We start from the raw sequence: 26,459 nt of genomic DNA on the forward strand, positions 1-26,459 counted from the left end.
ACTTTTTGCTATTAAATCCTTTTAAGGTAATTATTACTGCTGGTTTTATTATTTTTTACTTGAAAGACTGTCTGAACTGTGACCACATGAATACCTGAACTTGCATGAAGCTTTTGAGAAGCCTAGTTGTAACATAATACTAAGCTGATTCTTTTCGAGGGCAATTTCTAGCTCTATTCTGTGTTTATTCAGTGATTCACTGAAGCTGTGGGTGTCTGGCTGTGATCTTATCTTGTACTGCTGCATTTTTGCTAAGCCAGTGTTGCAAAAAAAAAAAAAGTCATTATTGGGCTCATGAATGTAGAAGAAAATAAATAGGATTCTGAAATATCACGACTATTTGGTTTCTTACTGACATTTAAGCATCGCTCTACAGCTAGAAATAGGCTGGTAGAATAGGCAGACTAGTTTAAGGATGAAGGAAATAGAAAACACAGCTGAGACTTGCTATACTGATGTACCGACTTGTAAAAGCACTGGGATTTTTCTCATTTCTGAATAAGTTTGACTGCCTCTTCCATATCTTGTCTAGAACGTAGATAGTAAAGCCATGCGTGACCAGCGATTAGATATGCAACGAAGAGCAGCAGAGACTGGTGATGATGACCTCATTCCATTTGGAGACCGACCAACTGTGTCGAGATTTGGGGCTATCTCTCGTACTTCCAAAGCCATGTATCAGAATTCTGGTCCCATCCAGGCCATGGCAGTTCAGGGAGCTAACACCAAATCTATCATTTCAGGTATGATGATCTACACTTGGATTTTGCTGTCTGTTGCTGCTTTCTTTAGTGCTACTAGTATAGTTCAGATTGAAGACGGCGCCTGTAAGCTTGTTTCTTGTCTTAGAAAAATAGGTGAGATACGTGTTATGCCACTAAAAATAACTCTAGGTAAGGCTACACTGAGAAGCCTGAAGAAAAAGGCTGTCACTTCCTCTTGCAAGGGCAGGTTTGTGCGTACCTAGTGTATATGTTGGTGATTTGTTGTTGCTTTTTGGAAAAAGTTACTTTGTTCTGCTTGTCCTGTTGAGATGAGGTTTCTTTTAAGTCTGTTGCAGTAGAATCCAGAAACTTACTGCTTTCCCAAAGATAAAATGCAAAACCATTATAGCAAAGTACTCTACTGCACCCCTACTTCATGGGTGGTTGCTGCTGCAAGCTTAATGCAGGCACTGCTTTGTGCACTGTTAGGCAAAGCAAATAAAGTCAGAATAGTTTATTTTCTACACATCTATTTTCTAATCACATGTAATGTGGCTGTATGTCTTACTCCAGAAGATGATCTCTCTCTTTAGGTGAATTGTAGAAGAAACATTAGGCTTTCTCACTTTCAGCGGCCTGGCCTTTCTGATTATTCTCTAATGTCTGTCCAGTTCTGTGTGTTGGCTGAACTACTTAAAGGATAGTTTTGTAGTAATGCAACATGTTTTTGTTTCTGTTCGCTGGCAGACTACAGTCCTTATGGAACTCATGGTGGCTGGGGAGGCTCTCCATATTCTCCTCATCAAAATATACCTTCTCAGGGACGTTTCAATGACAGGTAGGACTGCTTTGGTTTTTCTTTGCCTTTGTGTAATTTTTTTTTTTCCTGTGCCTGCCGAATAAAGCCTTTTTCTTAGAAATCTCCTTATTTTTGCTTTTCTGATCCCAAAGGGAGAGACTGTCCATGTCAGATGTGGCTGGTCATGGGAAACAGTTGCCCTCAGCTGAAAGAGAGCAGCAGTTGCGCATGGAGCTGCAGCAAGTAGACCATCAGATTAGCCAGCAGACACAAATGCGAGGACTAGAGGTTGGTACCAGCCGTTGGAAGAGTGGTGAGGGGTGGTATGGAGAGAGATGAAGCTAATAAAGTTGCTTTTCACTAGTTGATCTTTCTGTGACTGTAATGATATTCAGTAACGATACTTAATTCTGTGATGCCACACATCAAGACTAGGGTATGAGCATAAAGCGCTCTACTTAGCAACAGAAACATCCCTGCGCTTCATGTGCAAATCAACGCCATACTTGAATCAACTCTCTGTACTCATTTACTACTTTCATTCTCTTCACTTACTGCCCCTCTCTGTTCATCTGTATACTCAAAGGTGAACTTGTGCTGCAGATACCTGTTCTTCTTGGCTTTACTGCCATTGAAAATGCCTGATTTTGATGTACACAAAGCAATGACCTTCATCTGTTTCATGTTTGGCTTTGTGTTGTACCTGTTTCTTCCTAAATAGCACAAACCACGAGTCAAAAAAATATAGATACTTAGCTTTAGAAATTAAGCATAATGTTTTACATCTCCACTCTTAAAAGAAATATAGTCACTTGTAACATGAGAAAAGATGGCAGTCTGCATTTAAAAAAGAATGAGTTGAAATCTGTGTGTTTTGTGAAAAACAGAAGGTAGAAATGTCAAGGCATAAGGAAGGAGGTTTTTTAGGGAAGCTTTTGTTACTTTTTTTTAAGTCACAGCAGCAATTACAAATAGTACTGCATTTGTAGTTACTTCAAGCATAACTTGTGTTCTTGTGCTCCTGTTTGGGAACAAAAGGAGAAAGTGTTTTAAATCTTGCATGTCTGCCATAATAGAGAGTATTGGAAAACTGCAAAACTTGTAAGTGGCTTGACTCTCCTGCTCATTATTACTGCAATTGTGTCAATGTTAAATCCTACATAGTTGAGTTTTGAGCTTTGATTCTATCATAATTTGAATTTGTCAGAACTAATCAGTTATTTTGAATGACAACAGCTTTCAGTTTCTCTTCTGTTCAAAGCTGCAAGCAGATATTTGAAATCCAGGAGGCTTACAATCATAGAATTGTAGAATAGTTAGGATTGGAAAGGACCTTAAGATCGTCTAGTTCCAACCCCTTTGCCATGGGCAGAGACACCTCACACTAAACCTTGTCACCCAAGTCTCTGTCCAGCCTGGCCTTGGACACTGCCAGGGATAGAGCATTCACAACTTCCCTGGGCAACCCATTCCAGTGCCTCACCACCCTTATTGATTTACCTGTTCCAAGGTTGTAGCAATCACTCAGAGTGATTCAATCAATCAATCATTCAGTCAGAACATGAAGAACTGGATTATTGTGCTTGCTTCTCAAATAAATGAGAATTTCTACTTGAAGACCAGCCATATGTTTGGTTGTGCAGGGTAGGAGATAGTATGTTTAAATGCAGACTGCACACTTACAGAATTGATTTCCAGGGATTGGCAGATTTTTGGAGTGGCAAACATGACTACTTCTTTTACTTGGCTGCTAGTAACTTGCAACTTCTGAATGACTGTACCTGTCCCCCGATCTTCCTGTCCTTCCTCATATGGGTCAGTAGAGAGCTATGTATTAGATATTGATATCTCTCAAGATTTTTTATATTATTTGGTAATAGAATTCTGGCTCTACTGTAGAATTTAAGATCTGCTGTTGTAAATTAAAACAGCAGATTTGTTTATTTGCTGTTACGTTTTGCTCAACAAATAGCTTGTGAGAGTAGTCATTTTATTTGTGCTTAATCCTAGTTTTGAGAAGGGATCTGTGTATAGGAAGAATCCCTGGAAATATATTATACTAAAAGGTGTTTAACACTGCTTGTGTAAAAGTGAAAAGACTTGTCTGCGTGTAAAAAATGTTTAAATTTGTATTAGAAGCTATTTCAAGTGGGACCTTGTTAAGTATGGCAAGAGAAGGCCTTGGTTTTGCAAATAAGCAATAATCTAAAGTTACAGCCTAGTGCTCTTCCTGTGCTTGGTGTGTCGTGTGCTCAGTTGTGTATGTGCTTGGCTTTATGCATTTAGGCTGTTAGTAACAGGCTGCTGTTGCAGAGGGAGACGACTACCCTGGCAGGCCAACCACAGCCCCCACCGCCACCTCCCAAGTGGCCTGGGATGATCTCAAGTGAACAGCTGAGCTTGGAGCTACACCAGGTGGAAAGGGAAATTGGGAAGAGAACCCGTGAGCTGAGCATGGTGAGTGCCATGGGGGTGGGAGGCAAAGAGGTGGAGAGACATGTAGCTGGCTTCAGCCCTTTCACTGTGGCAAAAAGGCTCTCTGCTGGATGACCACAGCTGGAGCCATCCACCTCTTTCTTCACCTCTTCATTCTTCAGAACCTCCTGAGAAGTTATTTGATGATTCTTTACTAGGAATTTTAAACCTAGCCTCTTCAAATGGCAACAAAACAGCAGAATATTTTTAAAATAAGTGTGTCAATGAATTTGTTATAAACTGTGAATTGTCTCCAAGGTCACTGTGCCATGAGTTAGACTGTTTTAACATAGAAAACTGCTACAGGTGCAGTCTAGTGTTCAGAAGTCTGTGTGCTGTTAGTCTGTGGTCTTTGCTTGTTGCTACAAGAATCGTCCCTTCCTTTTGGAAAATACTGTGTCCTGAGAAGAAGAGCATTATCTTACTGAGTCTGTTTCTTGTCTCACGGCTTTTTGTGAGTTATGTTGAGTGACTTCAATGTACAGGTCTTCATTATAGGTCCTAAAGGATGAAGTCTCCTCTTTTAACATAACGTTAAAGAATTTTTCTTCTTTACTTTTTTTAAAGGAGAGCCAGTCTTCACTGGATATAAAAAACAAACTGGGCACCACTAAACAGACAGAAAATGGACAATTAGAACCGCAAAGCAAGGTTCCAGCTGAGGACCTTGCACTGACATTCAGGTAATGTGGGTCTTCAACTTTCCTTTGTGTATCAGAAGAAGGACTTAATCAGGGTCACGGTCTGGTATATGAATAACATCTGCTGCCTCACACTAGCTCTGATGTGGAAGCATCTACTAGGAAAGATTATACAAATCAATTTTTTTATAGTGTAAGCATGAACTAAGGGCTATTTCAGCTGATGAGTAGGGGAGTGGAAAGAGACTAATGACAATTAGTTCAGCAGAAGTATTGCAGCGTTGGTAAGACCAGAAGTCCATGTAGTCAATGTTGGATGATTTATAGGGAGGAGGAGGAGGAAGTAAACAGCCATAAAAGGAACTTTATCTGCTGATTTAGTTTCAAAGAAATGTTGGAAATGAAAGTTATTCCATTTTTCTACAGTTTGTGAATTGGGTGTTGTCTAGGAAGGCATTTAACTTCTGAAACAGAGTTCACTTTTATTTGCCGGAAGTAATCTTTGGCTGTGTAGGTACTGGGATTGGTTTCAGTTCACATTTGATAGTACACTGAAGTAAGATGTTGGCTGGTAATGTTGGATATCTATACAAAAACATTTTCAGATGGCTGCAAACATCTGTGTCTATTCAAACTAATACTTCAAAGAGAAAAGCTCAGATGCTTCTCTGAGTTTACATAAATTCACCTGAGCGATTTGGAATCTGGATAGTTATTCAGAAAGTGTATTTAGAAAACTTAGACCTCTGAATTGCTTGTGAAGTCTGCACTTTCTTCTTATAACCAGTTCTTGAGGTCTGTGCTTCACAGATTGAGGTTTCTGGAGCATAAACTGATTTTTCCATATGAAACTCTGAAAGTAATAAAATTGAAACAACTTTTTTTTATTAAGAAAAAAAATCCAGCTAAATGAAATATTCTGGAATGCATGCATTGTATGGATTGATAATGTGCATTTTCTGGCATATACTGAAATAGTTGAAAAATGTGAATTATCTAGAACCCTGAAAATATGTAGTCTTGTTTGTTTTTAAATTAGTCTTATCCTAGTTCTTTCTTTTCTGGTATCTGCAGCATCCCAGACAACCTCTTTGCTATAGGGAGCAAGTCTTCACGTGTTTACATACATTTACAGTGCTGTTCATATTGATGCTGCAGCAACAAATAATTTGAGTCCCTTTACTTATAAGAAATGAAAAATGTTAATTGCTTCCTTCCCTCCCTCTTTCTCCTCAACTTTCTTTCAGCAGTGATGTTCCAAATGGATCAGCTTTGACACAAGAGAACATTGGCCTCCTATCAAACAAGACAGCATCTCTCAGCCTGTCGGAGGACCCAGAGGGAGGAGGAGACAACCATGACTCCCAGAGAGCGGGAGTTACACCCACATCTGCTCCATGAAGTGAGGCCAGCATACCCCAGAGTTTCTTTTGCTGGGGTGTTCATAGCTTCAGTCACATTTTTTATAGGGGTGATTGGAGAAACCCAGGAGCAACAGCAGTAGCAGAGCAGCAGGTCCAGAGGCAATGTGCACAAACACAACTACTAGAAACAGATCCTGCACATAGTTCACATTAACGCATTTTTTAATTAAAAAAAATGAAAATTAGCAGTATCTGCAAGCAATTCAAATTAAATTTGTTTTTGTTCTGTGAATGAACTTTATTTTAATAACTTTGGACGCCTTGAATCCCAGGGCTTAAAAAAAAAGATATTATATATATACTCTGTTTGATTAATTGTATGATCTTAATGAAGTAGGTTTTTTCTTTTATTTTGGTATTATTACATACCCAGTGCATAATTCCTTATCACCTTTAATTTCTCAACAACTAAAACACCCTGGCTGCTTCCTTGTGTGGTTTAAGGATAAACAAGGAGTAAGGGTTGGAGAGTAGCTGTGAATTGCAGTTTCAAAAGATGTGCAGCAAGCATCATTCTTAAAACAGTTCCTCCTATTGTGGTTAGGAACTGCGCACAAGCTTATGCGAGACTTTTGCTTAAATTACTTAGGTTTAAACTGTAAGTGACAGAATCTTTGCAGTGCAACAGGTGTGGTCCTTCCTGTGTGTCCCAGCGCAGCATGTGTAATAAAACAGGATAATGAAATAAGTGTCTAACATTTTATTTGAAGGTTGCTTGCCTTCTGTTTTGTTGGGACTAAAGAGGTCAGCAGAATGCAGACCAGACTACTACAGCATGGTTACTTCTGAAGCTGGTTGGCTGGAGCTTGCGGTAGAGAGACTTAACTGAAGCCTCTCTAGCTAAAGTCTCTCTAACCAAAGTCTTCACAACAATGAAGGTTGTGCAGCTGTAACCAGGGCAGAATCTCAGGAAACAGGAAGTAGAGAACACATAAGGTTATACAGTTGTTGGAAGGATGTTAACTGCTGATGAGCTGGTAAACTTGTTATTTGGTCCAGTGTTTGCTGTTCTGTTTGGGTTTGGATTCCAAATCCCACACACCCCCTTTCTCACTATGCCTTTAAAACAAGTTTACCCAAAGTCCAGATTATTAAATTGATGCAGAAGGACTTAGTGACCTCTGCCTTTTGAAACCCATCTTTCATGTATGCCTCCTTATCAGGAACTTTTGCCTTTGGGGTTTTTTATTGCTATTTTATTATTAAAAGTATTTTCTCTATAACCTGATTTTTATTTTCCTTTTGTTCAGTGATACATCAGTTATTTAATTGTAATGCTGTTGTGAGGGCGTTTTACTGAAGGAGATCAATATCATTGCCATCAGTGATGAGCACAAATCAATCTTCAAATAGAAATGGAGGGGGATTTTTTTTTAAAACTTAAAAATTCTGTGTGTATTATAATTTGACACCTGTGAATCAACTTGTATCGTGTCTGCCACTGCTGCAGTGAATCCTTCCTAGAATACCCCTTCACAGGGGAAAAACTGCACCAAATGACCACTTAAGGCGCAGCACAGATCCTGTCAGAAGTTGTGAAAAGTGAATTTTGCATGATCTAGTGTGCTACCTCCAAGATGATGCTTTGTAAGCTTAAGTTGGAGAAACAGTGAGCCTTTGTAGGTGTTTTCTGTAAAAGTTAAAGAAATCAAGAGATTTTGTTTTTGCTGCACATTTTTTGAATCTTTCAACATGCACTGCAATGGCACCCTGTACTCAAAGAATCCCATGGAGACTGATTGAAGTGCTGCTCCCTCTGTACCTTCTTGGCCTGTTCTTGTTTTTTCTTTCTGGGTTAGACTACTAAATCGGAAAGCACTGGTTATGTAATAAATTACTGCATTGCTTTGGTTGGGTAAAGCAAGAGTTAATAAATTTTCTTGGTTTTTAGGTTTTTGTCCTTAACTCCTCCTGAGGTCATAGCAACCTTGGGCTAAGCTTTGCATTCATCATACTGTTAATAAAAACAAAATGGGGGGGTGGGAGGGGATACAGTCCCACTATTGCCTACCAGTAGGAGAGTCCAAACAGAAGACTCTTTTGAGTAGCAATTATTTAATTTGCCCAGTCAAGGCACCGCGTTTATATACTATTTCACATTGAATTTGATTATGCCCTACAGACCTGGCTGGTCAAGGATTTGATACACATATTGGCTTGGGATTCGAGCTTTCTTTTTTATTTAAATAAAAATTTATATGTAAATATATATATACATATATACATAGTTATATCTGTATATATATTGGGTATGTTTTAAGAATTTTTTCGCATGAGCGCAGCTGTTGTGATCAAATGTCTGGGAGGTAGAAGCACTGAATGAGAAAAAAAGCATTTTTCAGCGCACACACCCACACTTTCCGTATGTCTTTACACGGGTTTATTTCACTCTCAGTTGAACCTTGGCCTCTTGATTGCCAAATAGTTTTGAAGCTTCCTTTTTTTTTTTTCTCTTCTAACCCCTCTGAACTTTTGGCGACAAATTATCTTTGCACTAGAATAGCTTCATCTCTTCATCTACACCTTGTCACCATCCATCCGTGTCTCCTGCTTGAGGCCAAGCATTGCAGCTGCTCCCCTTTGAGCTGAGCAGAACTAGGATGACGCAGTTTTAAGCCCATCAGATCTGTTCCTCCTTTCCCTGCTCTGGCCATGGTGATGATTAACATGTTCCCCTGGCAGCCTGCTCACAAGTCAACTGACACAGGCACCCATGCTCTCTTCTCCCATCCTTTAGTGTGGAGCACCGCCATCAGGTTAGTCTTTTCATTTTTAATTAGTCTGTTCTTCCTGCTGTGTCTTTATTAACACAGGGAGCTCATTTTAGTTGAGATAATTAGTGCACTATCCTAATCTAGGAGGACAAGCCTAGAATGTACATTTTTGACTGCAGTAATTTTTGATGTAAAATGAGTTTTTGAAGACGGTTATATGTTTGAATCTAGAAATTCATCTTTAACACTAGAAAGAAAATCTGCAGGGGCAAAAAAATTTTTACCTTTTATTACTTGTGCCAGTTAGTTTCTTTGCCAGGTTAGGGATTAATTTTTTTCTCCACTTCTGCTCCTGAGAGGATTTATGCAGTAAGAGCTATTCAGATTGCTGGTCTACATAGGGTGAATGCTTCTAAAACCTGTGGATTAGAAGGGAGATCTGTTGGTTTTTTCTCCTTTATCCAGCTCTCCATTCTGTACTTTGTGCACAGTGTCCTTGTGATCAGTGTATCCAGGTGAATGCCCTGTTTGCCCAGTATTATAGTTTGGCTTGTTAAAGTTTGTTTAATACCTAACAGTATTGATTTTTGGCTTTGTTTTTTCCCATCCTCCTCTTAGTAATTTTCTGCTTTTTTGCAGAAGTTTAGTTGATTAAACAAGTCAAACAGCAAAATGCAGTGCATGCTTTGAAGTTTTTGAGGAAGCTCTCTCTAAAATGCACCCTTTGTGGAAAAACATGCTAGTAGAATTGGGGGGACAGATAGCTCTATGTATAATGGAAGCATTGATGGTTACAGTAAAAGAGCAGGGAATGAGAATTTCTGTAGTAACTCTGTCCTGCTGCATGCATGTCTATAGCCATTGTCCTAGTTGTCCACCTCAGTAAAACTGGTCTCATTTAGAAAGTGGTTCAGTTCCTTCTACCTGGGTGAGAAGAATCAGTATTATAATTGTATTAGGGCACTACTGCATCATTTCATAGGTAGGTTAAATTTTCCCTGGCAAGTAGACAGCTTTGAACCCTCATGGATACCTGGGTTTCAGCCTCAGCATGGGCAAAACCCCCAGAATAGGAAGCTTTAAATGTTAGGTTAATCTATAGTATGTCAGTGATTCAGATGGTGTAGAAATCATTTGTCTATTCTGTAGTGCTATTTTCCTTTTTCTGTCAACATCTGTTCATTTCCTACAACCTAGTTCTTTTAAAAGGAGAAACTTGCGCTTTTTATTCTGCTCCTCTTGTATACTGTGGTATCCTGTCCCATTCAGGGTAGGACTTTTTTTTTTTTTTTTTTAATTAAGATAGATCACCCACCTTTCACACTTGCAGCACTGTTACCCCATTGTTCTCAAGGTCTTCTCTGTCTACTTTTTTCTGAGCCTCTTTCTCTCCCTTTAATCCATACGCTCCTTCCTTTTCTTCTGTGGCTTGCCCATTCACCCTCCCTGGTTGTGTAACAGTGACAGCTTGCTGCCTCAAAACAGAGCATTCAAATGAATTCGCTTAGCCAATAACTTCTGTGAAGTTGCCTTTTCTAATGGTGTTATTACTCAGTGATGCACAAATGTGATATTGCCCCTACTGGTAGGCAAACGAGGGATCTGTATAAACATGGTAAACTGCTGTTTTTCTTTAAAGGAGAGCCAAAGACTTGTGCTTTACACCTTTTCTCTTTTTTTTTTTTTCCTGGTGTAGCCATTTTGATTGTCAAATCTTTGTAAGGGGTTTGTGAGTTGACTGTATTATCCTAATAACAATTTACAAATCGTGATTGTCAAGCCTTATCCATGCATTAAATTGTGGAAAATCATTCTGTTTAGTCATAAAATTTGCAATGTACTGAGATGTATATGGGGTATTCTGACATGTTTTCAGTCTCTCTTGCGTTCTCTCAACTGACAGAATGGCTCATTTAGAGAGGGAGAAGGAATGTAGGAATCTTATGTAATCAAAGAAGCCTTGTCTTTAAGTGTTTATGTCTAAATTGAATACTGATTTAAAATTTCTTCAGTTACAGTAAAAGATAAATCTGCGTTGCAAATGTGACTGACTTTTAAGCCCCTTGGAACTGAAAAGACTTGTCAAATTGTAGCATTACATTAAATTAGATGCGGAAGAAGCAAACTTGTATGATGATATTGTCTCTTGACAGCAGAAATTGAGTTAGGTGGGGCAGATTCTATACTAGAAGGTGGTAGGAGTGAGGTTTTTCATTGGTAATACAAGAAAGCTGCTTGCATTTCTCTTTCTTGATCTAACTTGAACTCTTGCAGACTGTTACTCTTTAGGTTTGGAAAGAAATCTGTAAGTCATAGAATCTTAAACCCTCATGTCCATTGTCATTTCCATTTAAAAATCTGGACTATAATGAAGCAGACTTACAAGATAGTTATCTGAAGAGCCCCAGTATAAAATATCTTTGATTAACTAGCTATGGTCCAAGAAACTCAGTGCTATTGTCAGGAGGCTCAGCAGCAGGAGTGCCAACTTATCTTCTGTTCTAAAATGGGGAAAAAGAGCCCGTATAAGCAGTGCACAAGTTCTGTGTTTGTCTGCATGCATATGAAGAAGTTTTTATAGTTCTAGACTAGATAGAAGGAACACAGACCAAGGCCGGGGCGTGATGTTAGCTTCATACTTGAATTTTGTTATCATTCACTTTTCCAAAATACGCACTTCTGTTGCTGCCTTGTAATGTTGATAGCACTGATATAAAAATACCCAAAACAGTTAGTGTTAGCAATTAAGTTTTTTGTATCACAGTAAGTCAGTTCCCCTGGATGGGTTAAAAAAAAGAAAAGCCAGATTCTTGAGTTGTCTAAAAAGTAATTTAGATGCAAACTGAAAAACATCTGCCTTGCTTGAGTTAAATGTAAACTCTGAATTCATGAGGAAAGTGAAGCAGCTCTTCTGAGCCACTTTCTAGGTATAGCCTTGGTGCTAACAGTTGGGGGGTGGTTACTTGCGGTATACCAGCATACAGATTATATAGCACAAATTGGCTTGTTATCAGATATAATCTGAAATGCCAGAAACTTTATTTGGGATTCTCTTTTTCCATACTCAACTGTTACCAACTTCGCTATTTTCTGTGGAAATGTCAGGGGGTGAAAGAGGCTCGAGTAAATTAGTTCAAGTTACTTATGCAAGTAAGTGACTTCGGGGAACATTATCCCAACACAGTGTCCTTTATACAATTAACATGTGGTCTTTATTGTGTAGGAAGAAGAATGTAACTGCTTAGTGTTGTCACAGTCTTTGAGGCACTTCTTGTGATGCAGGTAGAGCCTTGATTAGAGAGAAAGGAGAACAAACCTAAACTGATTTTTTCTATGTTTTATTTTCTAATGGCGAGTGTAATACCATACCATGGAAACTCCTTGAATGCTATGGTAAGCAAAGAAAGTGCAGTTTTTTCTGGAATTTCCCAATAAATAAAACATGTAGGAATATGGATTTGTCTGTCAGGAACATCCCAGTCATTTAAAGCTTAAAGTATGTGACCATAATAAAATTGAATGCCGATAGCTTAGTAACCTAAACGATTAACTGATCTTTCCCAGGCAATCTTTGCAATTCCAGTAAGTTAATTATGATTTTAGGGAATTTTTAGGTGCCTAGCTTCATCCAGCAAGGCAGGTGCCTTTGGTGTGCCATCCACACATTCAATGTTTTCATATTCCAGAAGACAACTGATTCTAAGATCTGAAATTCTTAGGTAAACACAATTAACAACTTCAATCTGAAAGATACAATCTTGGGAAAGATGAAAGAAACAGGTGGTACAGTGTCTCTGAAAGTAAAAAGTATTAGAGATGATGGAATTACATACAACATGTATATGGGGAAAATATATCTGTAAGCAAAAAAAAAACCTTGTGGAGTGTGATATTTCAGTAATGGCTTGCTTTGTTGTAATGTTAAAAAGATTTATTAATAGTTCTGTGGCAGACAGTACTCACAAGTCTTTGGCATCCAAACCAGATTGTGTACTGGATGGATCCCACAACTGGATGTGTGCACTGACCTCTTTATTTCTAGCTTTTAAAAAGAAACTTGGTAGCAGCCTTTTGTATATGTATGAAGCCACTCAAGTCAGAGAGAAGAAACCCTGTTCACGTCACAGCTGCTGCACAGTTTACACTTGATACCTTTAATTTGCAGCCTCTCTTAAGGGAAGCTGCTCTTATGTGGGCAAATCTAGCACATCAAATTACTACCATTTTTCTCTAAATTTGAGGAGTTCTCATTACCCGTTTGGCCTCTGCTTGCTGTGTAAGCAGCCTCTATGTGAAGAGCTTTTCTTAAAATCAGCTTAGCAACTGTGCTGTAGCTTGGTTATTTTTCCCTGTTTTCTATAACTGGTAGCATAGGTTTGAGCTCTTTCCCCATTGTATTTGTTGCTATGGGGAGGAGGAGTTGAGGCAAGATGTATGTGAGGAGGGTGGAAGAGTCGTGGGATATTCTATGCGGCAGCTCCCACCCCTCTTTGAAATCATCTGCTTCCAGTTGTGGGATTTCTCTATAATGATGGTTTTTTCCTGTTTTTTGTAAGCCTAGTTTTCTTTAATCTTGTTAGTTCCATACAAGTCTCCCCGAGACATTCTGCAGTCATTATCACCTTTTTGGGTGGAGTTTATTTTATTTTTGGTTTGTTTGGTTTTTTAAATAACTTTTTAACATTGATGCATATATGCTTGGGATAGAGCTCATGTAATTTTCCAATCGTATTGATTGTATGTGATTGTGCCCTGCAGAGGTATATTTAACAAAAAATAAAAATAATAGTCAAGGTAATAAAGGAGACCATGAGATTTGTTGAGTCAGGTTATGAACTATTTCTTGAATTTATTTAGGATCCTGGATAAGTGAAATTCCCTGTCTGCTGTTCTCATAAATCAGTGCTGAACAATGTCACGCCTGCTCTCTTTCTGTTTGAACTGGTTCTTTACTTGCTTTTCTTCTCCAGCTGTTTTCTTCCTTTCCTGCCTCTCTTTCCCATCAAAAAAAAAATAATAATCTTGAGCCTTTATGGAATAGCTGACTCCAGGTTGGTATTGTGAATATGTTTGTAACTATCAAAACATTTTTAGTAGGAGTAGAGTTCAAGTAGAAAGTATGAGAAGAGTTCCATCAACTGAATTATTTGCAAGTTCAGGGGAATTTTTGAGTCTTGTACGTACAGGCCTGGTCATGGGGGAGACGTTCAGAGGTACACAAGGCATTTAGATGCTTTACTACCTTTTGGAACAGCTCTGACATGACAAAACGAGTAGAAGAAAGAGTTCACTATATCCAACTCCCCATGTCTTTACTCCTGCAGTATACTTTTGAAACTTGGAAGAAACGCTTTCTAGATATTGTGCATAAGTGGGATAGAGTGGATTGAAGGAGGCAAAACACAAGAGAATCCAGAGATCTGAAAGTCAGTGTTTGTCTCCTTTATTTCTTTTTTAGAACTATAGAACCAACAGTGTCACTTCTGTATTAAAGAACAAGGAAGTGGTATGTGTGCATGGTGGTTATATAGAAAAAGCCATATGTTGAAATACTGTTTCTTTTTCCCTCTTCACCTTGTTTTTCTCTCACAAAGCTGATTCAACCTGAGTTTGCTTCCACATAGTATCTAAGGGTCCTTTAAGTTGCAGTTTCAACAACAACAACAACAAAGAATGATTCACTATTTGGTTTGTAAATAGATGGAAGTGTCTACAAGGTCTTACCTGCTTTTCTGTCAGCATTTATATTAAATGATAATGGAGAACACTTTGGAATACCTCTTCTTTTTCTGTCTGGGATGAATGTGTGTTCTTCTAGATGTTGTGTGAGGTGTAAGACTGACTGTGTGAGACTTACTACAGGCCAAGGTGTGTTTGTTCTCTGCCAGGCTGGAGCATAAGAGATGCCAAATATCAAAGAAACGACGCGTGTCTGTTTTCTGTTCTCTTCTGACTCTACCTCTAGACAAAGTGGCTTCTTCATGTGTTCACCCAAGGTGAACAAGAAAAAATACTCAAAATACCAGTTTTGGTAATGGCTTGAATAAAGACTATGTATTTAAAAACAAACAAACAAAAAATAAAACCACCTTTAGAGCAAGGAGCAAGCAGAGTGCCTCTAATGTTGTGCTTGTTTCCTGTTCTGGAACTTGCCTTGAAGTCAGAATAAGGTTGGCTCCACAGTCTGTTTTGTGGTTTTTAATCTCCTTTCACTTCTTTTTGAGGGTTTTAACAAGTCATTAGCTGGCCGTAAATCTGAGACTGGCTGAACATAGTCTGATACAGAGTAAGCTGCTGCTTTGCTAAAAAAGCTGTTCTTTCTCCTGGTGCAGGCCAAGCACAGCCTTCTGCCCTGGGAGTTTAGGCTTGGTTATTACCTTAGTTTTGATCCCGGGCACCACGAATGCAGTCTAAAGTGTGTGCTTTGCTGGCCCGAAGCCCGTCACTACTAATTGTTGGGCTACCTGTCACACTTCCACACAGTTGCGTTATCTGGTTGGGTGACTTGAAGCATGCAGTTCCTATGAAGGGAATTTTATTCAGTGGGCAATCCAGCTGAAAACTGCATGTTTCAGTTCGTGATGGTTTCCTTTCCTTTTTCCCACTAATCTGATGGTGGAGGATGCTCAGCTCCTTGGAGGGCAGGGGGGGGAGCAACCAACCAACTGTATTTCTGCAGCAACTGGCTTTTAAAGGAGATCTGAAGTGCTGTGGGGTGTCGGATCCCTTTGGCAGGGGGGGGATTTGGGGGGGTGGCTGCTCTGCATCATGAGAGCTTTGGGGAAACTTGGAGGTTTTTGTATATGGGAGAGCGGGGGAGACTGGGGTCAGGCAGATGGCAGCTGCTGGAATTTTTTTCTGTTTGGATTTGGATACCAGAATAGAAGGGAGCTGGAAAAGCCTTGCCCAGAACATGGGGTTTCTTGATCACATCTTGCTCTGTGAGTGCCTAAGTCTTTCTCCCTGTGTGTCACCATAAAACTCGGCAGTGAGCACCCAAAGGGCAAACCAAAATGTAAACAAATCTGTGTTCCTGGTCACCACTGAGGTGTGTTTAAGGGCTATTTCTTTCTAGCTTCTCAAAACGCAGTTACAGAGCAGTACAGGTATGTTGAGAAGATACCCTGTCTCCCTGCTGCTGTAAATTGTTCTGGGCTCTTTTGTCTAAAAAGCAGAGAGCACAGTTTGTGATCTTCGTGTGGAGGTGGCAAGCAGCGGGGCACCTGGAGGAGGCAGCAGCACCCTAAAGTGGGGGAGTCCCCTGTCCTGGCTGGGATGTCTTGAGTTGTTTCTGTAACCTTCTCCGTAAGTGTGAATTCCAGCTCCCTGTCTCCTGGATTGTGAGTGTGGGAGAAACTAAAACTGAGGCATGATGCTTGATCTCTTGTCCCAGACTGCTGGGCTTAGAGCTTTGGCGCTTAATGGTTTTGAGCAGCAGATCCCTGCTTGGGGTCTGTGAACAGCAGCTTTGGGAGAAAAACAGTCCCTCCACTAGAGCAAACAAAGCGGCTCATGATTTGTGTTAACACACTTGTCACTTGGATGCTTCCTTAGGTATAGTTCTGCTAGGGCATGAGTGCTGCAGTTGCTTTGAGCTGAAGCAGCAGTAAATTGCCATTTATGTGCTGCTTTCAAAATATATTTACCCAGCTACCCTAGAGGGTATGGCTTGGGCAGCTTATTGATCGCTTCAGCCCTAATGTCAATTCTGGAATTAGCTTCACTGTTAATAGGGCCACCATCATTAAAGAAAGTATTTCCATACTCAGTTTTAGGCGTTTGGCCTCTTTTTTTACAGTGACACAAGACTGCAGTTTGCAGTACCAGCATACTTTGTCACACTGGTAAGAGTTCATTCACACTAGCTTGGACAATGTGGGATATGCAAAACACAAAAAGTGTTTGTTCTAGGGTTTACTGCTTTAAACTGCCTCTGAGCATTGAGTGAATGGAAACCCGTATTTGAATGTCTGCCTGCTGCTCTTTGCTGGGTGTGGATGATCACTAGTTCACCCTGAAGACCGTGGGACCTGCAAGCATATGTGTTACCTTGGAAAATTAAACCAGCAGCCCCTTGGAGCAACAAGGTCAGGTGCGTAAGTTCTTTCTTTCTTGTTGAGGACATTTTACCCCTGCGGCAGATGACAAATATGTAACCTGCAGGTTACGCACTGACTTGCGTTGCAGGTCTGGCCTGGTCTGCTGTTAGGCAGAAAGCAATTCTGAGGAGCAGGTATTTGTGTGTTAGTGGGCAGCATTCAGAGTGGATTGTGTAGCTTTTGTGCTTGCTTTTGATAAAAGATATTCCTGGTTATAAAACTGACGAGAGCAAGAATGATACGTTGGGCAGAGTCAATTTTTAAGAGTGGCACTTTGACCTCAGGCTCTGGAGAGGAGCCCATGAAAGCAAAGTTGGGTTCAGAGCATGTCATCCTTTCATTTCCACAGTCTCTGTCCCATTTAATTCTAGCCCTTAATGGTATAGTAAGGTCTTTTACTTCCCCCAAACCAGTCTGCAGCTGCATTTTCCACCAAGACCTGGACTCTTACTAGAGGCCAGTAACAAGGCAGCTTTAGCACCCACTCAGTCAGCCAGCTCCTGGGTTTCGATGATCAGGAGGCAGTGCCATTGAAATTGTAGAGCAACTGCATCCTAGACTGGAATGTATTGCTCACTCCTGCCCCAAGGCTGCTATGTGTGGGCTGAAGGTAAGGGGAGATGCCATTAATCCTCATCTTTCCAGTGGTGTAAGTGAAAAGGTGAATGTATTTAAGAGGTGATGTATTTGAGACTGTGTGAAGTGGGGCAGTTTCTCCTAGCTGGTGCCCACTCGGGAATGGGGCATAACAGGGCTTGGGGCAGAGGGAAACATTTTACTGAGCTGCAAGATACCAAAGTGAGATTTGCAAATACTTTACCTCTCATCACATTATTGTTTGAAGTCTTTAAAGTTGTAGGGTTTTTTTCATGATAAAACCAGTTAATTTTCTATTGGCAAGAACTGAAAGCATCTGGTGTTTGCATGGGGTAGGTGGTCAAACTTTCCCTTGTCAGATTGAACTTTAAAACTTCTTTCAAACTAAACATTGCTTTTTTTCCTGCTCTTTGTTTAACCTTCTGTAGCTGGTCATCAGCCTTTGGCCTCAGCATCCTACTCCCCTCCCACCATCCCCTGCTTTCGTCTCAGCTCTGCTTGAGCACAGAAGTCCAGTGGGGAAACTGCTTTGGACTAGTTTGGGCTCAAGCAGGACTGCTTGTCCTGTTAACGATTTGTATTTGCATCCTAAAAGCAGAAGGCTGGAGGTACAAGGGCAGGTAAGAAACAGGTTCCACTAATCTTTCCTAGTTAGTTCATGCCTTGTAAGGGTTCCTTTCGTGTTGTAGGAGCCTATGAATTTTAGCTGCTGAAGGTGTTTTTTCACTCTGAGCTTGGGCCTGAGGAGCCATTTTGAGAGGGTGCTCACATCCCAGTTACCACGAAGGCTCACTTCTGTACAGTTCACTAAAGTGTCATGCCTGACTTCCATTCCCCAACCTGTAGCAATGCTTCATGGTTTGGAGAGCAATTCATAAGGTCAGGTTGTCCTGAGTAATCACTGATTTCTTGCCCACCTGTAGAAGAGCACTGCTAATTTGCTTTGCAGTCTGGTTTTGGGGTGTGAGGGGATGGGGGAAAGGCTTTTATTCTCAAGAGCCTAAGTTAGTCTCAAAATGGTTTGAGCTGCTTAACATTTGCTGGGTTCTTTAGCACACTGTGTGGGTGCTGTGGGACATTCATGCCACCGCAGGTGGCACTAGTAGGTTCAGTAGGGTGGTTGCTGGAGGACGAACTGTGGGTGTGCAAGCCCAGTTGGTTGTCTCTTTATGCAGCAATGAGCAACCACGGGATGGAAACGGCCTGTGCTGGCTGGAGCCCAGCTGTGTTTCACACCAAGCGTGGGATGGGGGAGTTTCTCTCTGCTTCCCCTGTAGGCTTCTCAGCTGAATCAGCAACTTGTTTCTTGGCTTTCTACACCTCTTACAGGGGTGAAGCAGAAACACGAACCCTTTCTAATTTGTACATTTTTTCCTTTCCAGTAACCCCTTTTAGGCAGTGATGTTGCAATAATATTTTTGGGATCCTTCCAAGATGAAAGCAGTTGACATATGGAGCGTGTGGCAGTGCTGCAGGGGAAAAGGGAGTGTTGAAGATCTATGGAGGGAGGAGGAGTGTTTTCAACCAATTGCTACAGAGAACAGCTGGCCTAAGATATAGTGAGGGCTTTTGCCTGTAGGAGAAAAGATTGGACACATCAGGGGCCAAGTCAGGCTTAGTGGCTGATAAATTTGATTTAAGGCATTAGTGTGAAGTCCTGCATTTCTTATAGGTTGATGGAGTCGGGACTTTACTATCAAGAAAAACAGCCTTTCCCATTTAATCAGGAGAGGATGAAGATGAGGTGCTCTCTCCACTCCTTGTGCTTTTGGTTTTAAATGTGAGATTAGCAGCACTTTGTGTGATGGCGAGCATCATTATCTGCCTCTATCTTAACAGGAGCAGGCAGTTGTGTTTGTACAGGCAGGTCAGCACATGCTTGCGGACATGCCTTTCCCTGGAGGTTAGCAGAGTGACAGGACAGGCACTGCAGCAAGGTTGTCCTTTCTGCGGCAGGACTGGCTGCAGGCATGTCAGTGCTGCTGGAGCCAGGGAGAGTTAAATGTGGGCGAGGGAGGACTGCTGGCAAGCAGCAAGGGTTGCTGAGGTCCTGGCCTTAGGGCTGTGGAGCACAGAAGCGTGCCTGGCTTGTTGCTGGCTGATTTTTCCTGTAGGAGTGAAAGGTTCGGAAGAGCAGAGCTTCCTGGAGTACTCTTAATTGTCTGAGTAGTTTTCCTTTCTCTTGCCCTCCTGCTCTGGGTCTTGTTTATTGTTTCTGCATTTGATGGGTTGCCCTCCCCTTTTAGATTCCCCCCAACCTCCTTTGTGGTGTTGCATCTATCTTAAACCTTTTGAAAGATAATCTGTTGTTACCAGCAAGAGCAGTGGTTGTGGCCTGAGCTAGTACGTCTTGTTTTTCATGTTTTCTTGCAGTACTTGTTGCTATGCTATTAGTGTATGCTAGAGAGGGCCCCTCAGGGCTTGATATGGTCTTGGTGCCAAATGAGGTAATTTCTGCTTTTCCGGAGGAACTTCAGCCGAGATGAAGTCATTGCCCAAGAGCCCAAGGGGAGGGGGTTGCGAAAGAACCAAGAGGTCTTGTGCATCCCAGATTGGCTCTTGAGCTGCCCCTGTTTTCCTCCCCCGGGTGCTGGCCCACCAGCACTGGCAAGACCACGGACATGGAGGTTACCAGTACAAAATATAGGTGATCTTCAGTGGCTGTGGCAGTGAGTACGTGGGAGCAGGCAGAGACCTACCCGAGCTAGACATGTCTTTGAAAAGTCTTCCATGACACAGAAGTCCTGGGCTGGCTGCCAGCCCTTTCCAGTAGTTGTTTCCCAAGCTGTTGTGGCTGTGGTCCATGGGCTTCCTCCCACTGCGTATGTGAACAAACCCAACGCCGTGCCATCTGAAGGGCATCTCAAAACCACAGTGCACTGCAAACCTTGTGTGCCACTTAATTGGGCCTGCGATAGCTGATGAGGCCTCGTGCTAAGCTGACGGGATGTGCAGACCCCTGCTTTAGCAGAGGTGGAAAATGTAAATTATCTGTCCTTCCGGAAGGTTTTTCAGAGGCCTGCTTTTTCTGGAACATGGTTATTAACATTACCGTACCCTCCTCAGGCCAGGGACAGTCAGTTTGCACTGAGGTGTTGTGAACTTCAGACAGGAATCGCTGTGATGCACCAGCTACGCCACACACACTTATAAAATACACTTTTCAGGGATTAAAGATACTCGGTGCTTGGAGGGACCAACTTCCCCGGAGACCTCTTCCTTGTCACCTCTCTCCTCGGCTGTGGTGTTTCCTGCATCACTAACTTAAATAGTGTAAAGTTGAGGTGAGCCTTGAAAGCACAGAGAGTAATTGAAGGGGATAGAGGACCTCAGGTGAAAGGGGAGCAAGAGACCAGGAAAAGGGGAAGGGAACAGTCAAAAGCATTTTATCTATGGCTGGCTGGTCTGTGGAGCAGGCCAGCGGTACCTGGGGGCTCTGCCCATGAGGAAGATGGGTGGGATCTGTACAGAAGCATAATTGCACCCGAACTGCAGATCGGGGCAGCCGGGTGGCTCTGGGGGCCCTGTGCTGGCTCCTGTCACGGGCAGGCCTGGGGAAAGGCTGCAGGGGCAGAGTCGTTTCGCTGTAGCCACCTTGGCTGGCTGGTGGGAAGGACTGAGGGGTTCAGATCAGTTGTGTACAAACTTGTCAGGGCTGAGCCTGCTGCTTAAACCAGAGGGCACGCAGGGCTCTGGGAAAGCACCACTTCCAGTGTATTGATTCTAAAAGCAGTGCGTGCTCAGAGGCATGCTTGTCCGGCCGGCGGTGTCTGTTTGTCCTTCAGTTTATCCTGCAGCTACAGGACAAAAGGGTGATTGAAGAGGACCGTGGGGCTCATGTCACTGTGTTGGTTAAAAAAGGGCCCGCAGGCTGTGGCAGCAGAATGGGTTTTCTGAGCAGGCAAGTGTGTATAAGTGCTCTCTTTCTGGTTCCAGGACAATGCATCTTTTTGTGGTGTGTCTCTTCAGTGTCTGGGGTCTGGCTGCCCCTGAGCACTACGTCGTGGAAGACATCTGTACTGCAAAGCCTCGCGACATCCCAGTGAACCCCATCTGCATCTATCGCAACCCTGAGAAGAAGCCCCAGGAGGGTGAGGGGCAAGAGCCAGGGAAGGGCAAGCTCCCAGAGTCTACTAACCCCAGGGTCTGGGAGCTGTCGAAGGCCAACTCGCGCTTTGCTGTTGTCTTCTACAAGTACCTGGCTGACTCCAAGGACAATGGGGAAAACATCTTCATGTCACCCCTCAGCATTTCTACAGCCTTTGCCATGACCAAGCTCGGAGCTTGTGGCAGCACCCTCCAGCAGCTTATGGAGGTCAGTGGCATTACTTCAGCTTTTTTCTGTAGCTGTCACCAGGGACCGAAAGACAGCAAATGCGAATGCAGCTGACTGCTGCCAAAGGGCTCTCTGGGTCAGCATGGCTTCCCGGCTTGGGAAGGGAGACCTTTATTTAAGCAAGCCCCTGGGAAGGACATACACAGGCTGCTTGTCTCTGGATTGTCTTAGATCCCAGCTCTTTTCTCTGATTCCCTAAGTGGATCCCACATTCAGGATAGCTTTCCTGGGTTTGGGAGATTATTTTCATCTGGAGGAAAGGAAGCCAATTTGGGAGATGACAGAAGGGAATGAGAACGGTTTGCTTCTTGAAGATCAGGCAAGGATGTAGCTGAGCAGGTAGCTATGCCTGTTCTCCAAAAAGCAGGAAAAGCTGTAACATCAAGTTCCACTGGGAAAGGCTCTTTTTCACGTTTCCTTTCTCCCCGGGACAAAAATAAGACATGGGACACTTGCACTCCACCTGGCTTCCAGGGCTCTGCCACCCTGTGGGAGCGCAGGAACATCAACTACTTCTTGAAAGCCTCCTTGTAGTAAGCATAAGAGCAGTCTGAACACTCACCCAGGACTAAACAGCTTCTGTGCCCTTGTGTGGGGCAGTATTAGAGCAGCACAGTAAGGGCCTGAGCTCCCCAGGCAGGGGCTCCTAAACTCATAGAGGGGAACTCTGGTCCTGGACTGAGGTAATCTAAGTTGTGACTCTTCCCTGGGACCGGTTAACTCCTTGCCTGTCCAAGCACCCTTCTCACTATTAGACCTGCTCACCTGATAACTGCAGGTGCATTCTTCTGCCATGTGGGGCTTGGTACTGCCCATACCTTCCCCATGGACAGGAGACTACAGCCCAGAGGGGCCATTCTCCCTGCAACAGGAGGTGAGAATCAAACTGCTCCCACTGCTGCTCTCCTTACTCCAGAGGCAGAATCTGTAAGTAACACTGTAATAAGAATCCGCAAGTAACTCTTGCTGTTATCCACACAGTCTGGGCAGAGCAGAGCGGTGAACCACACCTGCAAAATCGTCACTTACCCCTTCTGCTCTGGGCAGCCCTTCTCACTGGAAGGGCTTCTCTCACTGAGCCACCCAGGACGCAGATCCCCCCTTTTCCCTGCACAAGAGCCAGTAATACCACCTTTGCCTCGTAAGAAATGGTGCCAGGGATCCTGGATGTTCGTGTGGAGCATCATGTTGTGGGATTTTCTGTGCCTTAAAGCCCCGAGGTTGGATAGTGACCTTCACTGATCTGAAGAGCTGCTTCCAGGCCCCAAGAGCACAATCCTCATCTCCTGTGAGGCCCTCTGGGGTGTGGTAGGGGATTTGTGAACACTGTGTATAAACTGTGTTAATTTTAACAGCAGCAGGGGAAGCCTGGGGGTTTATATGTGAAGCTGGAATCTGTCCCTTGACAGGGGTCAGAATGCACAGATCAAAACATCACCAAGACCTTAGTGTGTGTCCCACACAACCACCTGAAGGGTCTAGGTAAATTATGCCCACACTGTAATAGGCACCTACAAAATGATGCATTTCCCCCTTACAGCTGGGGCAATGAAAGTGGATGGGGAACAGAAGTAGAGAGAGAGAGGCAGACCTAGGCAGGTGCCCTACCAATAGCACTAGGGAAGGGACTTCATTGAGCAAGAGCCAGAGTCTTCTCTTGGGTAAGATGCTGGGTCAAAGACAGACAGAAGCTGGGACCAGTCAAAAGCAGAGTACGGATGGAGAGCAAGGCAGCCAGAGTTAAAAAGAGGAGCAGTAGGACCTCTGCACGCTGAGCAGTGTTTAAATCTCCATTTTGGACTCTCCAAAACTAGGGCTTGGGCTGGTGATGCGTTGGTCTTATGTAGATTTGGGTTCCAAATTAATCATGGGAGGGTGAAGCTCTGAGGGCCTGCATATTTCTCGGTTCCATGATTTAGGCTATTGAGCAGCAGGCAAAGGCTGCATCTTCACTTGCTGTGGGGCCCAGGAGCTATGTGAATGTAAGAGCCTGCTCATGGATTCCTTGTTGCTGTTTGGCTCCTCCAGGTCTTCCAGTTTGACACCATTTCAGAAAAGACATCTGATCAGATCCACTTCTTCTTTGCCAAGCTGAACTGCCGGCTTTACAAGAAAGCCAACAAATCCTCAGAGCTGGTATCAGCCAACCGCCTCTTCGGGGAGAAATCTCTGGTCTTTAATGAGACTTACCAGAACATTAGTGAAATAGTTTATGGAGCAAAACTTTGGCCCTTGAACTTCAAAGTGAGTTTGAACCACTTGGGATTTTCTTGTTTGTTTCTTTCCCACCAGCTTGCTTTTGCTGCATCCCTATCTTTTGCCTACAGGAAGTGCCCTGCTCTAGGTGTGAAGGCAGGAGGGAGTATGGGATGCAACTCCTCCTGTCCCAGTCACTTCTCACAGACTAACAACAGTCACTTCCCCACTCTTCACTCCAAATCACTGCAGCACTACGCTGGGAGCAACGTCCTCCCTGAGCACATACCTGGTTAATCTGTCTCCTGCAGAAGAGATCCAAAGAGGTGTTTAAAACCCTTGACTTACTTAACCTTTCTTGGTCTCTTCCTGCAGGAGAAGCCAGAACTTTCCAGGAAGATCATTAATGAGTGGGTGGCTAATAAGACAGAGAAGCGCATTACAGAAGTGATCCCAGAAAGAGGTATTGATGATCTCACTGTCTTAGTCCTGGTCAACACCATTTATTTTAAGGTATGGCTAACAGAACTGGGGGAACAGCCTGTTTCCCAGGGGGAAAAGTGACGCTTATGTTTTTTCCTTCCGTCTGCCTTTTAGGGGCACTGGAAATCACAGTTCCCAGCTCCAAACACAAAACTGGATTTATTTCATAAAGCCAATGGCGAGACCTGCAAAGTCCCGATTATGTACCAAGAGTCCAAATTCCACCACGCATCCGTCCACCAGGACAAAGTCCAGGTGCTGGAGCTGCCTTACAAAGGGGATGATATCACGATGGTGCTGGTCCTGCCCAATGCTGGGACACCGCTGGTGGAGGTGGAACGAGACCTGACATCAGAGAAGCTGCAGGACTGGATAGACTCCATGACAGAGGTGTCTCTCTCTGTCTACCTCCCTCGTTTCCGTGTCGAGGACAGCTTCAGTGTCAAGGAGAAGCTGAGAAAAATGGGGCTGGAAGACCTCTTCAGTCCAGAAAATGCCAGACTCCCAGGTCAGATGTGGAGATGGGGTGCTGCAGGGGGAGGTGGGGGATAACTGTTCCTTCACAGGTGGCGGGGCAGTAAGTATAGCAGCACATGAGGAACGAGAACAGGAAAGCATTTAGGTGTTGCTGCATTCAGTGATGGACTCTGGTCAAGACCCATCATGGACATACAGCCCTGCTCTGCACTAAGGACGTGGGAGCTAAGCAGTCAACTGCAGTTGGTGGGGACTGTTTTTGTTTTAGGGCAGACATACCTTCTGCTTGTACACAGGCCATGAAGGATGGAATTGTGTTCTCTCTTGAGCTGCTCTCTAAAAACGTAGTTTTAACTTTCTCCATTTTGTATTTCAGGCATCATTGCAGAGGGCCGTACAGACTTGTATGTATCTGAGGCTTTCCACAAAGCCTTCCTCGAGGTAAGCCTTGTTTGGTCCTGGGGTGTCTTTCTCCTTGTTTTTAAAAACATGAAGCATTAAAATGAAAAATAGCTCTGAACCCAAGCTGTTCACTTCCTCAGTGATCTGGGGCTGTGGGGACAGGTGGAAGCTGGGCACGCACCTTCTGTGGGAAGGAGGGGGAGCTCTCTACATGCTGCATAATGCTTGTGTTTTAATCCCATTTTCTTTTTTGGTTGGTAGGTGAATGAAGAAGGCAGTGAGGCATCAGCTGCCACAGCTGTCACCGTCTCTGGCCGTTCCTTCCCCATGAACAGAATAATCTTCAATGCCAACAGGCCCTTCCTCCTTTTCATCCGGGAAGCTGCCCTCAACACTGTTATCTTCATGGGCAGAATATCTGATCCTTGCTCATAAAGGGTCTTACAGGGCCTTGCTTTTCCCTCCTCTGCCTCTGGAAAAGGGGCAGTAGGGTACTGCTGAAAAGCCAGGGCTGCTCCTAGGGTGGTTGGTCTTACAGTTTGGTGCAAGCTGCAGGGAGGGACTGCACCGAGGTGGGCTGTTACTGCTCCTCCTTGCTGTGTCAGGGGAGGGGGCTCACCTGCTCCATCCTTCATTCAAAGGGAAACAGCATTTTTTTCCCACACCAGTATTTTAGTGGCGCCCAAGTCCAGCATTGCTGTCATTCTTACATCCAACCCTCCTCCCTTTCAGGCCTCAAACTGTAACTCTGATCCCCTGGTTCATTAAAAACCTATAGATCTGTATGTAACAAACTGATCTCTGAATGGACAGTTTTCACTAAGTCACTTCCTAGACTTATTTGAACTCTTTCAACAAATGGGCCCTTTTCCTGCTCTCCGCAGACCCAGCAGAGCAACCCCACACTGCAGAGGTCAGTGGAAAAGCAGCAGCCGAATGGCATGTGCTGGCTGAGCCGGAAACATCAGCAGAGGTGTTTCCACAGCTCTGCAGGTAGCAGCTGGTAGGTGGAAGAGCTGCCAAACACCAAAGACCTACTTGCCAACAGCTCTGGCACGTCCAACGTGTCTGAGTACTGAGTAGTCACTAGTGAAAGCCTTGCGTAGCCAAAG

The 26,459-nt window shown here is 43.3% G+C and overlaps 1 protein-coding gene across 6 annotated transcripts in view; it reads left to right on the forward strand.

The window, feature by feature from the left end:
* RC3H1 (ring finger and CCCH-type domains 1) overlaps window positions 1-26,145 on the forward strand; it is a 77,215-nt gene extending 51,070 nt beyond the window's left edge. The window contains exons 15-25 of one of the 6 annotated variants that reach the window (XM_065674167.1): window positions 533-743; window positions 1,452-1,542; window positions 1,656-1,791; window positions 3,790-3,960; window positions 4,546-4,661; window positions 21,390-21,768; window positions 23,818-24,033; window positions 24,361-24,498; window positions 24,583-24,976; window positions 25,322-25,386; window positions 25,609-26,145. In XM_065674167.1, the coding sequence (XP_065530239.1) occupies window positions 533-743; window positions 1,452-1,542; window positions 1,656-1,791; window positions 3,790-3,960; window positions 4,546-4,661; window positions 21,390-21,768; window positions 23,818-24,033; window positions 24,361-24,498; window positions 24,583-24,976; window positions 25,322-25,386; window positions 25,609-25,782 (2,091 nt within the window). In that variant the 3' untranslated portion in view covers window positions 25,783-26,145. Of the gene's footprint in view, window positions 1-532; window positions 744-1,451; window positions 1,543-1,655; window positions 1,792-3,789; window positions 3,961-4,545; window positions 4,662-5,866; window positions 7,934-8,045; window positions 8,800-21,389; window positions 21,769-23,817; window positions 24,034-24,360; window positions 24,499-24,582; window positions 24,977-25,321; window positions 25,387-25,608 lie in introns of those variants that run through there. The other 5 variants (XM_065674166.1, XM_065674162.1, XM_065674163.1 and 2 more) reach the window with 5 other exon arrangements.
* Window positions 26,146-26,459: the final 314 nt, after the last annotated feature.

The sequence above is a fragment of the Lathamus discolor genome, chromosome 3 (genome assembly GCF_037157495.1).
Source record: "Lathamus discolor isolate bLatDis1 chromosome 3, bLatDis1.hap1, whole genome shotgun sequence".
NCBI lineage: Eukaryota > Metazoa > Chordata > Aves > Psittaciformes > Psittacidae > Lathamus > Lathamus discolor.